At 38.7% G+C, this 13690-nt stretch overlaps 1 protein-coding gene across 4 annotated transcripts in view; it reads right to left on the reverse strand.

Moving 5' to 3' along the window:
• The window catches only part of SMIM14 (small integral membrane protein 14), a 79504-nt gene that overhangs the window by 37640 nt on the left and 28174 nt on the right, over positions 1–13690 (reverse strand). For all 4 annotated transcript variants that reach the window (XM_032334120.1, XM_032334122.1, XM_032334123.1 and 1 more), the window contains exon 2: positions 7859–7968. In XM_032334120.1, the coding sequence (XP_032190011.1) occupies positions 7859–7968 (110 nt within the window). The remainder of the gene's footprint in view (positions 1–7858; positions 7969–13690) is intronic.

A 13690-nucleotide genomic window follows, 5' to 3' on the forward strand; every position in this document is an offset into this window, starting at 1 on the left:
GGAACTTCTATCATTAATAGAAGAAACTTTATGCCAAGAGGCAGCTAGTCAAGGAGAAGAGAAGGAGGGGTGGAAAGGGAGCAGAAGAGGGTGCAGCCGGAATAATTCTGCAAAAGGCTTCAAGGAGAAGAATGGAAAAAGTCCCTCTGCAGGCCATTTTTATTGTTTTAAGGAAGTAGTAGTCATTAAAAACAAACAAACAAAAACAAAAAAACACTATACTATACCCCAAAACAACTAAATATAGTTGTTACAAGGTTTTTTTTTTTTTAATACTAACCTCACAAGAGACAAAAAAAATACCAGACAACTTAAAAAAATGATTTATGGGGCATGGCTGAGCTGGGTGGCTGAGCTGATTAAGCATCCAACTTGATTTTGGCTCAGGTCACCATCTCAGAGTCATAAGACCGAGCCCCGTACTGGGCTCCGTGCTCAACGTGGAGACTTCTTGTTCGTCTCCCTCTGCTCCTCCTCCTTCTAGTTTTTTCTGTCCCTCTCAAATCAATCAATCAATCAACAGAACCTTTTAAAAAAATGATTTATAATTAGATTACAATTTTGTGTGGGCATATTTCTATACATGTAGTAGTACTCTACTATCATATCAACAAAAACCCATATTCATCACTGGGCATATTCCCATATTAAATTAAGTAATGAAACAGAAAAACTTGATATAGATGTCTGATTTTAATTGCAAGAAACTCACTGTATATTCTTATCCACTTCTTTGAGTCTTATCTGCCAGTATTTGATGAGTAAAGCACTAACTAGAATAGGCTAGAAATAGACTATAATCTCTGATAATGTCTCTATTTGTTAATGTTTCTGAACATTCCTAAGACTAATAGAAACATACATGCACCCAGCAAAATACAACTGTTATGAACATGTGTGTAACTCAATGATGTAATTAAATCACTGGAAGGAGGTATGCCAAGTGAGTAAGCAAAGCTTTGTCATCAGCACCCCAAAATGGGCATTCTTTGTACTGCAGTCTTACCGACCTTACCCTTAAATTCTGTCTACAATGTATCATCTAAAACACTCCTATAACACAGTCAGAAATACAGTCACTTGTGTTAAGGTCAATAGTGCAGACAAGACAATAAAATGAATGAAAATCATACTTACTATTCTTTGTACTAATACGGCTTAGCAGTTAAAGAATCAAAACGCACATAAGCACTGATGAGGCAACAGTTAAGAATTTGAATTGCTGCTTGTGTCCGTTTTGCCTTAAGAAACATGTAAGTGTCTTCTATTTTTTTTCTAAGGTTTTATTTATTTATTTGAGAGAGAAACGGAGAGCATGAATCAGGACGGCAGAGGGAGAGGGAAAAGCAGAGGGAGAGGGACAAACAGAGGGACAAGCTGAGCAGGGAGCCAAGTACAGTGCTCAATCCCAGGACCTGGAGATCACGACCTGAGTGGAAGTCAGATGTTTAGCTGACTGAGCCACCCAGGTGCCACTAGCTTTTTCTATTTTTATATATATATTTTAAATACTGATGAGAAAAAAAAAAAAATCTACCAATTTAGAAATCAAAGAATGTAAGAAGAGAAAAAAGTCTTCTTAGAATTATTGGAAAGCAGGGCACCTGGGTGGCTCAGTGGGTTAAAGCTTCTGCCTTCGGCTCAGGTCATGATCTCAGGGTACGGGGATTGAGCCCCACATCTGGCTCTCTGCTCAGGAGGGAGCCTGATTCCCCTTCTCTCTCTGCCTGCCTCTCTGCCTACTTGTGTTCTCTCTCTGTCAAATAAATAAAATCTAAAAAAAATAAAATAAAATAAAATAGAAAATGAGAGATAAATTTATTTATTTATTTTTTAAAGATTTTATTTATTTATTTGTCAGAGAGAGAGCGAGCGAGAGCGAGCACAGGCAGACAGAGTGGAAGGCAGAGTCAGAGGGAGAAGCAGGCTCCCTGAGGAGCAAGGAGCCCGATGTGGGACTCGATCCCAAGACGCTGGGATCATGACCTGAGCCGAAGGCAGCTGCTTAACCAACTGAGCCACCCAGGCGTCCCGAGAGATAAATTTAAAAAAAAGAATTATTGGAAAGCTAAACATGATAGAATATATTTTCTTTTCAAATAATGTAACAGTGCATTCAAAAATTTTATTCCTGGGACGCCTGCGTGGCTCAGTGGGTTAAAGCCTCTGCCTTCGGCTCAGGTCATGATCCCGGGGTCCTGGAATCAAGCCCCGCATCATCGGGCTCTCTGCTCAGCAGGGAGCCTGCTTCCTCCCCTCTCTCTGCCTACTTGTGATCTCTGTCTGTCAAATGAATAAATAAAATCTTTAAAACAAAAATCTTATTCCTTAGTGAAAAAAGTCTGTCTTAATTATTGTATATTATTTTACTGCTTATAATGTCTCTGAAGTAGCTTACAAAATTTTATTTTTAGGGGCGCCTGGGTGGCTCAGTCAGTTAGGCGCTGATTCTTAATCCTGGCTCAAGTCATGATCTCAGGGTCATGGGCTCAAGCCCTACATCAGGCTCTGGGCTCAGCAGAAAGTCTACTGAAGACTCTCTCTCCCTCTCCCCCGGCTTCTCCCATGGCAGGAGCTCTCTTTCAAATAAATAAATAAATAAAAGTTTTATTTTTAAGATTAATTATTTGACTAGGTAATGCATTCACATAGTTTTAAAATGTCAAATACAGTGAAGACTCTCCCTTACTGCTTTCTCCTACTGCACCCCCACCCCAACACAGGGCCCTTGATCACAAATACAGTGTTTTTAAAGGTGCTTCTAGGAGGCCACCAGGCAGCAGAACTGTGCACGGCATTACAGAAACCATCCAGGGCCTAGAGCTGAACTGCCAGGGTTGAATATGCCTCCGCCACTCTGTGGTCAGCTCTAACACCTGGGAAAAGTGACTTAAACTCTCTGTGCCTCAGTTTCCTCATTTGCAAAAGGCAAATTCACATCAGAGACTTTCTGTGGGTACTAGTAGCTAGACTAGCTTCAAATTCTCTTTAACATAGCCATTATTATAAACCCAAGGTAAATCCCTTGGAAACCATTTCTACATATTTACAAACGTATTATACTGACATACACACACACCTCTCATACACACACTCATACTCCAACGTGCAAAGACTTCTCTATGGCTTTCACTATCACTTCTCAGATACTTCTAAAATGTGTTTCTTCTTCTATTTCTAGTTTGTGTGCTCTCTCCCCAAAAAACGCAGTTCCCATCCCCCCACCCACCCACTTCCCCTCCCACAGAGGCAACCACTTTCAACTTTTATTTTAGTATTTACCTCCGTATCTTTATAAATATGCATTATTGCTTCTCCTTGATTTTCCAGGTGTTTTTTAAAAGATTTTATTTATTTATTTGACAAACAGAGAGAGATCACAACTAGGCAGAAAGGCAGGCAGAGAGCGAGGGGGAAGCAGGTTCCTGGCTGAGCAGAGAGCCTGATGTGGGGCTCAATTCCAGGACCCTGAGATCATGGCCTAAGCTAAAGGCAGAGTCTCAACCCACTGAGCCACCCAGGCACCCCTTGATTTTTCAGTTTTAAACAATATCCATTGATTCGCCAGTATAAAATATGAAAGACCAGAATGTTGCACTGGAAGTGTGAGAAATGTCTGGATTCTGGATATATTTTCAAGGTTGAGCCAAAAGGATTGTTTCTCCATTAGCTATGAGGTTGAAAGAGTAAACACTGACACAAAAGGTATGGCTTAAGCAACCAGAACAATGGAGTGAATGGAGAAGTCAAGAAAGTTTAAGGTTGGGGGCAAGAAAAAAAGTCTGGTAATGTGCATATTAACTGTAAGACACCTACTACTTATCTAGATGGAGATGCTGCATCAACACTTGGACATACAAAATTCTGGAATGTGGGAGCAAGCAGTGTCTTGGCTGCTCTTGTTCTAAGGTACAACTTTGGCTCTTTCTTGTTTTGGCACTTACCCTCCCTTTGAACCTATTCATTTTCTGTGCCAGGCTCTCCTGTGTGAGCCACATGATTTCCTTTTAATACGTCTTTTTCTGCTTAACTCTGCCAGAACTTCTATAACCTATAATAAAGAACCTTAACTGATATTGTGACTAAATTAGGGAAAGCAGTTAGCTTAAATTGTGAATGAATAGAACTTTATTGAAATAGAAAGGAAATAATGATAAAATCTTAACTGCTTCTAAGCTGAATACCTTCCTTGGCAAAGCCCAGAACAGGCAAAACTAAACTGCAGCCAAGCATCCAACTAATGAGCTAACCATAAATGCTCATTAGAATCCTCAAGTTTCGGGGTACCTAGGTGGCTCAGTGGGTTAAGGCTCTCTGCTCAGCGGGGAGCCTGCTTCCCCATCTTTGCCTGCCTCTCTGCCTACTTGTGATCTCTGTCAGATAAATAAATGAAAGCTTTAAAAAAAGAATCCTCAAGTTTCCCCAGGTTTTTACTTGCTATCAGCACTTTAATCCTTAGGAATTGGTAATACTCTAACCTACAAGAAAATCAAATTTCATTATATGTGGTAAAAAATAACAAAAATTCCAAATTAGTACCTAAAATTAGTAAGATACTACTCTACCGCAAGGCTGAATGTCCATTTTTAGAAGGATAAAAATAAATTTCTGCTCTACCATCATACTACAATACCTTATTATTATATCCATGAGTTTCCTGAACATGTAGACATCTAAATCATGGTGGTTATAACTAATACAGAAAAATTATACCCTCGGATAAACTGCTTTTAAAATAAAGGCTAGGGGGGGCGCCTGGGTGGCTCAGTGGGTTAAAGCCTCTGCCTTCGGCTCAGGTCATGATCCCAGAGTCCTGGGATGGAGCCCCGCATGGGGCTCTCTGCTCTGCAGGAAGCCTGCTTCCTCCTCTCTCTCTCTGCGTGCCTCCCTGCCTACTTGCGGTCTCTGTCAAATAAATAAATAAAATCTTTAAAAAAAATAAAATAAAGGCTAGGGAGTTAGACTTCCACAGAGTAATAAGATAAAGGTACTAAAAAGTATGAGAGCAGAAGACAATGAATGAGAGGTAAAAAAGCCTAGTATATTATAAGCTGACAATATTTGAATGAAAAAAAGGTAGGTTTCATTAAATAACCTTTTTCTGATTATAAGATATATTATCACAGAAAATACAGAAAACTATTTTTTTAAAAAGCCTCACTTTATATTCTACAATCCAGAGATAAAAAATGTTAACATATTGACATATTTTCTTCAAGTCTTTTTTTCCTGTGCACACATATATATGGCATATGTGGGTACAGAAAAGCAAGACCATACTAAATGTCATTTCCATATCTTGCTTTTATTCACTTCATATATGAATTTCCCTTATGTTATTATATATTCTTTAAAGAAATAATTATTTTGGTCTGCCTGGGTGGCTCAATAGGTTAAGCTTCTGCCTTCGGCTCAGGTCATGATCTCAGGGTCCTGGGATCCGAGCCCCGAATCGGGCTCTCTGCTCAGCAGGGAGCCTGCTTCCCCCCCCCCTTCCCCCACCCCCGTCTGCCTCTCTACCTACTTGTGATTTCTCTCTCTGTCAATAAATAAATAAAATCCTTAAAAATAAATAAATTAAAGATGTAATTATTTCAAACATCTGTATAAGATTCCATCATATGAACACACAAGATATAACCACTATAACCACTGCCCTCCTGGTAGGCAGTTAGGCATGTTTGTAACTATTCACTACCAGAAATAATGCTACACTAAAGAGTATTACACATTACTGAATTTAGAGAAGTTAGACCTTATTTCTGAATTTCTGAAATTAGAGATCTTATTTCAAAAGATACTCTTTCAGAAAAAAACATTTTGAGGAAGCACTTAATAGCTACTAGGTAGTAGATGGAACTAGAGGGTATTACACTGAGTGAAATAAGTCAATCAGAGAAAGACAATTATCATATGATCTCTCTGATATGAGGAATTTGGAGGATCATGGGGGAAGGGAGGGAAAATGAAACAAGATGGGAGGGGGAGGGAAACAACCATAAGAGACTCTTAATCTCAGGAAACAAACTGTTGGGGGGTGGGGGAGGGGGGAGGGTGGCTGGGTGGTGGCCATTGGGGAGGGTATGTGCTATGGTGACTGCTGTGAATTGTGATTCACAGACCTGTACCCCTGAACGAAATAATATAAGTTAATAAAATAAAAAATAAAATAGCTACAAGGTAGATATGGCCCCAAAATGCTGCCTGATTAGGAGTTTAAATAAAAGAAATAAAAATTATAAAGCACAATTCAAATCAAACAAACGTCTATCAAGCCTAATCTGCAAATTTCCTTATTGAATCAAATGAGTTTCTCCTCCCTTCTGGCATCTTCAATTCTGCTTATCAGCATGTTATCCACCAATGGATCACCCTTCACTGATTTATAGCATGTGAAAATATGCAGCACAGACTAAAAACTGTAAACTTTTAAACGTTTGTAAAATCTAAAATCTATATTCACATAAAGTACTTTCTACTAGGATGGCTATAAACAATGTTCCATCAGGCATGAATGTATGCATTAAAGACAAAACAAAACAAAAGCTAAGAATGGTTTCCTTGGCAGTCTACTAAAGAGGACAGAAATATACAAGGGATCATAAAAAGTAGGGCTTAGTTTTAGCTATCTCTAAAAAAAAAAAACAGCAGAGCTAAGAGGAAAAAGCATGATACTACGTTAACAATAAAAATACAACACTAAGAAAAAAGAGGTAGTAATTCTTATTAAAAACTGATCTCCTGGAAAAACTTACCAGTTAAATTCAAGTCTATTTTTTTGTTCCTAGTATCACAGTAATTAAAAAAAAAAAAAAAAAAGCTTTATGTTTAAATTTAGCCATAAAAACTATCAGCTATGTGACGTCATGAATAGGAGAATATATTTTAAATATTCTCTCCTCAGACTCATCTATTTTCACATCAAGTTATCAGAGATATGATTCTGCCGTTTTATCTCTATAGCCACGAGTCTAATTTATAAGTTCTTATTTTATTGATTTCCCTCTAAGACATTCTTTAGGATCATAAGTCCCAGCACATGCTGACTCTAAGAGGAGTACCACTCACAAAAATCACACTTCTGATCATTATATATAGACACTGAGTCAGCAGAAAACCTGCTTACTAATCACCAAAAACTCAAATATTTGAACAAATGTTTATTCCTGGCTTTATTAACTGGTCTATGATAATATACCTCTGTACAAGAGTATTCTAGAACAATAAAATGTTGTCTAACATAATAATCTCTTATTGTTAATAATAGTTAATTTCTTCTTTTGCACATAAAAAGTATAAAGTATAATACATTAGAAGTCTAGAGACTTAGGAAAGATTCTAGAGACTTAGGAAAGTCTTAAAAACCCTATAAATTCAAACCTCACAACAATCAACTCAATGAGACTATCTAAAGCTTGTTCAGAATCTGATTTGGATTTGGAAATGTTTTATATAGAGATTTTTATTGTTATGTCATTTGTTCGAGTAGGATCTGAACCATGTCACAACAGGAACTGTGACCTCATATAGCAATTTATCAAGTAAACATGCTCCATATAGATAAAGACCATATTCCTTAAGACAGAACAGAAAAGGTTATACACACGTTTTACTTACCTATGACGGTGATATCACCAACATAAATCTACCATAAACAGATAACCATCTGTTTTTATCTCTAATAAAAGAATTGCTGGCAGGCACTTTGACCATTATGATTTAAACTGCCGTGGAATTTTAATTATGAAATAATTTCAGTGACCATCAAATGAAAATTCTCCAATAACCCATGCCCACAAAAATAGGACAGAAGGGGTACACAGTTCAATTCTGAATAGGACTGTCCCATTCATCTCACCAGATTGATCAGCCTTCTCATTGCATGTTCATGAGAGCAAACACATTCACAGGGATCGAATCCACCTTCTGCCATGATTGCCCAGCTTGATTTAACTCGACTGTTTAAATCTAGGAGCAAGAAAAAAAAGTGTAAGACAACTGCGGAGCATTACTCTTTCTGTTGAGCTATGAAAAATTCATATTATTGTACAGATTCATAGTAATTCTCTTAAACTTAGGCTAGTTTACTTATTAATGACCTATATTTTTGAATTTATACTAACATATAAATTATGAATTATATAAATTTTGAATTAATTATATAAATTATGAATTTATAGAAACAACTGCCTACCCCTTCTACCATCAGACTGATTTCCTACAAATGTGACTGTCTTCAGATGCTCTATCCTGGCTCTCTTGTGTGGCGGATGATGCTAGAGTCCTACTCTGCTTACTTCTTTAACTTTGTTAGCTACAGTACTGCCATAGACCAAACGCTTATGCCACCCCTTAAAATTCTTACTGTTAAAAAGGAGACAGCAGGCCCAAAAATGGGAGTCACTCATGCTAAAGCCCATCTCAGCAAACCAAGACCTAATCACCCAATCTAATTGCAGTTTCAGCTCTAAGAACCATAACCTTCAGCCAACCAACATGAAATTACCCAGTCAGCATTAGTGAGCTAACCCATCCATACATCCCTACCATTCCCCCTTGGGAAGGTGATCTTGCCTAAAACAGTACATTCTTTGCTAATAATTTCCTTTTTCCACCCCCTTTTTGCCTTTAAAAACCTTTTCTACAGCTTGGTGGAGCTCCTTTCTATTTGTTAGATGGGATGCTGCCCAGCTCATGAATTGTTGAATAAGGCCCATTTGATCTTTAAATTTACTGCTTAAGTTTTGTTATTTAACAAATTTGGTGAAAGCGGCAGGATCAAGTGAGACTTCTGATAGCTTTGGGGACAACAAGAAACACAGGTGTGATAACCCATGAACTGTTCGAGTTCTCTTTCTTTCTAGCCATTTCTGGGGGGTCACTGGGAATTGGGAAGTTCCTGTCAGTTTTGAGCTCTGCTTTTTTTTTTTTTAAATATTTATTTATTTATTTGACAGACAGAGATCACAAGTAGGCAGAGAGGCAGACAGAGAGAGAGGAGGAAGCAGGCTCCCCGCTGAGCAGAGAGCCCGACGTGGGGCTCGATCCCAGGACCCTGGGATCATGACCTGAGCCGAAAGCAGAGGCTTTAACCCACTGAGCCACCCAGGCGCCCCAAGCTCTGCTATCTTTGTGTTGAACTTCTAACCAACCAGCTTTTCAGTCCCGGGCTTAGTGGGTCAGTTTGAGCTGACATACAGTTCCATCTGGAACCTGAGTCCCTACCTCTTGGTTCAGTCCCACAATTCCCCAGTTGTTTGGAATACCTTTCCTCAGTTTTAGTCATAGTACCCACTTACTGGCATATGGTGGTTTAGTCCTTTCCTCAGTTCCAACCCACAGTCCCCACTTACTGGAGTCTGGTGGTTGAATGCATGCTGAGAACTGGTGATGGTATGCAAAGCCTTTTCTTGGCCAGTCCACGGTAACACCTTTTGGTTGCTGCTAGTATGTTAGGGTGCATGTTCGTTTGTTTGTCTTATTTTGTCTAGATAAAGGGTTATAGCTAAAAGAATCTCAGAAGAAAAAAAAAAAAAAGCCACTAAAGCTGGTGGGCACTAGAAGAACACTTATGAGCTGTTAAGAGTATCCATCACGCAAATCAAAAACTCCCGCCTTAAGTGGCTCACTGAACAGGTTAGGTTGACACTAGGCCACCTCCAACCTCGAGAAAATTCCTGTGCAATGAGTTAACCGTAACACTGCACAATTCCCAACCCAGAGGCACATCCCCCTCAACTCCCAAGAAACCCAAATGCTTCCTTCTGGCACCCCTGCTTATTTTATGCCTAAGATATATTGACAAAGTGGCAAAATCTTACCAAGCTTTATTATGTCCTCACAACCTGGCTTGGTAACCATCAGATTGGCAGCCCCAAAATGAGGCTAGACAGAAATGTGGACTACACCCCATTTACAGCTAGATATGCTGCACAGAAAGGCACGTTAAATTCTAATTGTGGCTAGGGTCCTACCAAACTTCCTCAGAGGAATTACAATGGCCATTACAAGAAACATTCCAATTAGATAAGATCATTTAAGAAGGGCACTTAAAAGCAAGGCTTCAAATCAAACAGAATGGGATGCCTATTTTAAACAGTATGCAAGAGACTTCAAAATTCCAAAATATTTTCATTAGAAGATTTGTTGTAAAAGGCTAGTGAAAAACTAAAGTTGTAAAAGGTACCTAGCAAAAAGCTTTCATTCTTACCGCTTCCTTGTATCTTCCTTTATTTGAGGACTCATTCTAGTACTTCTCTATCTAAGGGGGGTTATTTGATACGGCCAGAAATGTTTGCTATTTGTCCTAGGCAAAAACCGACAAGAAACGTAAAAGAATTTTTGAGTAGCTCTGGGACTAGCCATTGGCCAGACTGAAAGCTGATACACACATCCTGATAAGAATATTTTTTTAGGCCTCCTCCCATAAGCTAAAATGATACTAGGTGCGGAGAAGGAAAGAAAAAAAATCTTCTGAAGCCTTTGTAAAAGTATTTACTTAAAAAAAAAGGCAATCAGATGGGTGGACCCACCTATGACGTCATTCAAATTATAAACCCGATTCTTTGAGGAATTGAGAGCAACTGTCTGCATTTTACAAATCTTGGCAAAATTAGAAATGCAGCCCTAGAGGCAATTCAAAGTTCACCTATTCCTTTTATTACCAATTCCAAAACCTCTATTTATCTCAAAAGGCTTATTGACCTTACAAAACCAAAGTCTCAGAGCAACTTGCATTCTTCCCCTGTGCCTTTGAGATGTAAATATTAACTCCTATCTAGACCACCCCAATTCCCAAGACTGAAACTAAAAGCGGTGTGTATGTGGGGGGTTGGGGGGAGTTAAAATTCAAATTTCAAGTGAGCCTCTCTCGTCCAAACTCTAGGCCAAGCCTCCTTAAGCTTTCCTGTCTCCCATCCAAGTACTAACCAGGCCCAACACTGATTAGCTTCCAAGATCAGACAAAATCTGGCACATTCACGGGGGTATGCCTATCTCTACAAATACAAATCTTTTTTTTTTTTTTTGGTCTTTCTTTAGTAATCTCTACACCCAACATGGGGTTGGAACTCTGACCTTAAGGATCAAGAGTTGCATGCTCTTCCTACTGAGCCAGCCAGGTGCCCCCCAAAATACAAGTCCTGAAAGTCTTCATGGGGCGCCTGGGTGGTTCAGGTGGTGGCACAGGCATCCCTTGATCTCCAGTTGTGAGTTTGACCTCCATGCTAGAGCTTACTTTAAAAAAGAACTGTTTAAATGGCTTAAAAACAAGTGCTTATTAAGTATTTCTAAACCTCAGAAATATAACAGAAATGAACCCAAATGTTTTTCAAATTCACATGATGTAGGATAACTTTCAGTATAAAAGCTAGTTTAAGTATGTTGGTTAAACTAAAACAAAACATGTCTTTTGGGTTATCAGATCAAATACAAAACTTTTCTAAGTTCATTTTCTCTCTCATAAAATCTGTCAGCCAAAAAGAGTTTGCGGCAATGGCCTAATGTCTAAGGCTTTTGTGTGTAACCTAAACAAAATTGTTAAAAACAATTAAAAAGACTAAATAAAAAGGTTTTAGGTAAACTTTAGTTTCCTCCTAATATTGAAATTCAAATATAATAATTTCAATATTTCAATATTTTCAATAATATTTTAATTCAAAATTAGTTTCCTCCTAATCTTTTTGATAACCTGAAACTTTAACGTTCTGTTTATTTAGATAATGATTTAAATTCATTAAATAGCCATATCATTTCTAAATAAGATAAAATATTGAAACACTAATTACTAAACACAGGTTTATCAATTTTGCCTTCCTTTTACAGAGGAACTAAAGATATTTGGGGAAAGCGCGTTTCTAGAAATTACAGAAAGTATTTAAAGTCTGCCAAGCCACAGGATGCTAAAGCAATGTCCGTTCACAATTGTTTTACTTCTCTACTTCCATTAGAAACTAAGGTTTCTAAAGGTTAAAAACTTCAATATATAATAAGGGAAACATCTGCCTATGCAAGCAAAGTAGGATGTGTGTTTTTGATAAAGAAGGCCTATAAATTGGGACTGGATCCTGAATTCTAAGTTTCCTCAAGTATCTGGCTGGGGCCTACTATACTGTTTCCAGTTGTCTCCCATTCTTCTGATTTGGAGTCAGTAAGAACAAAGACTGCCCTAGAATTTCCTTGGAAGGGATTATCTACCAGATCCTCTTCACCACCCAGAGGAGAGTGACTCGAACCCTGGACACACATCCCACCACTGACAAAAACTGCACCAGACATCCGGTCCTATGCAAACACCAGAGACCTCCACATCAGGTTGACTAGGAAGATGAGCTGACATCAAGGCGCTCCTCCGAAGACACTGGATCAAGACTTCGTATTTTAACTAAACGTGAAACCCTCTTTTTTTCCGTTTTTTACAGTGGTACTGGCCTGGAAAGATGATGCTACCATCTATATCTCCCAGGCCACTGCTACAGGGCGGTGGGGTGGGGTAAGTTACGGAATTTAGAATATTTTATTTCAAGCTAAAGAGAAAACCTAACTGACCTGTGTCTTGAACGAGCAAACACAATATTCTCTCTGAATCCACCTATTAACAGTACTACCTTAACGGGAATGGTTTGTGCCCCAACAGGGTTTATCTTTGTTGATGGTGGTTATCCATCAATGCCTAGACCGCTGGCAATGCCTCTTTGGTTATCAAAGCGTGCCTGTAACTGTTTCGCCTCACTGGTTAACTCCCCTGAATTCACACTGCCAAGTTAAAAAAGACCTAAAAGGAGGTTTTCATGGTTCAAGATTCACTTTCTTTGGCAGGGCCCTAGTTTAGATTAATAAATCTAAATGAGGCTACGATCAGAAACCTCTCCTTGACTCTTGAAAGTATTACAAAATCCACAACAGCTGTACAACAAAAATCTTAGACTGTCTGGCCACAGTTGTTTTTTTCTGTTTGTTTCTTGTTTTGTTTTGCAGTTGTTTTCGGTAATAGGATACCCTTTATTTATCGTTTAACTGGGCAAGGAGGTGTCTATGCTGTGACCACCATTGCCTACTGTTCGTGGATTAACATTTTTGGGAAAGTTGAAACTCAATTATGTAAGATCATTGAGCAAGTCACTTGGCTTTAAAAAATGACCTCCTTCAGCAGAGTCTTTCCTCGACTTACTTGATTTTGATTGGTTTTGGTCCTGGGAACCACAGCTCTGAAGTGCAATGGGAAATCATTCTGAATAATCATAATAATCATAATAAGCACACTGTATTCTCTCAAAAGCTTTACATGCATGTTCCTAGCTCTTAAACACCATGCAAATGATCTCCCTAAGATGGGAACATCAGAAGAGGACCATAGAGGGGTGCCTGGTTGCTTCAGTTGATAGGGCATGTGACTCTGGATCTTGGGTGTAGAGAGCACTTGAAAATAAAATCTTTTTTTATTTTTCTATTTTTTTTTAAAGATTTTATTTATTTGACAGAGAGATCATAAGTAGGCAGAAAGAGAGGGAAGCAGGCTCCCTGCTGAGGGCTCGAGACCCCAGGGCCCTGGGATCATGACCTGAGCTGAAGGCAGAGGCTTTAACCCACTGAGCTACCCAGACGCCACCCCACCCTTTTTTTCAAATTTTTTTTTCTTTTTTTCTTTTTTAAGATTTTATTTATTTATTGGCCCGGGGGGGGGGGGGCGCAT

The sequence above is a fragment of the Mustela erminea genome, chromosome 2 (assembly GCF_009829155.1).
Source record: "Mustela erminea isolate mMusErm1 chromosome 2, mMusErm1.Pri, whole genome shotgun sequence".
NCBI lineage: Eukaryota > Metazoa > Chordata > Mammalia > Carnivora > Mustelidae > Mustela > Mustela erminea.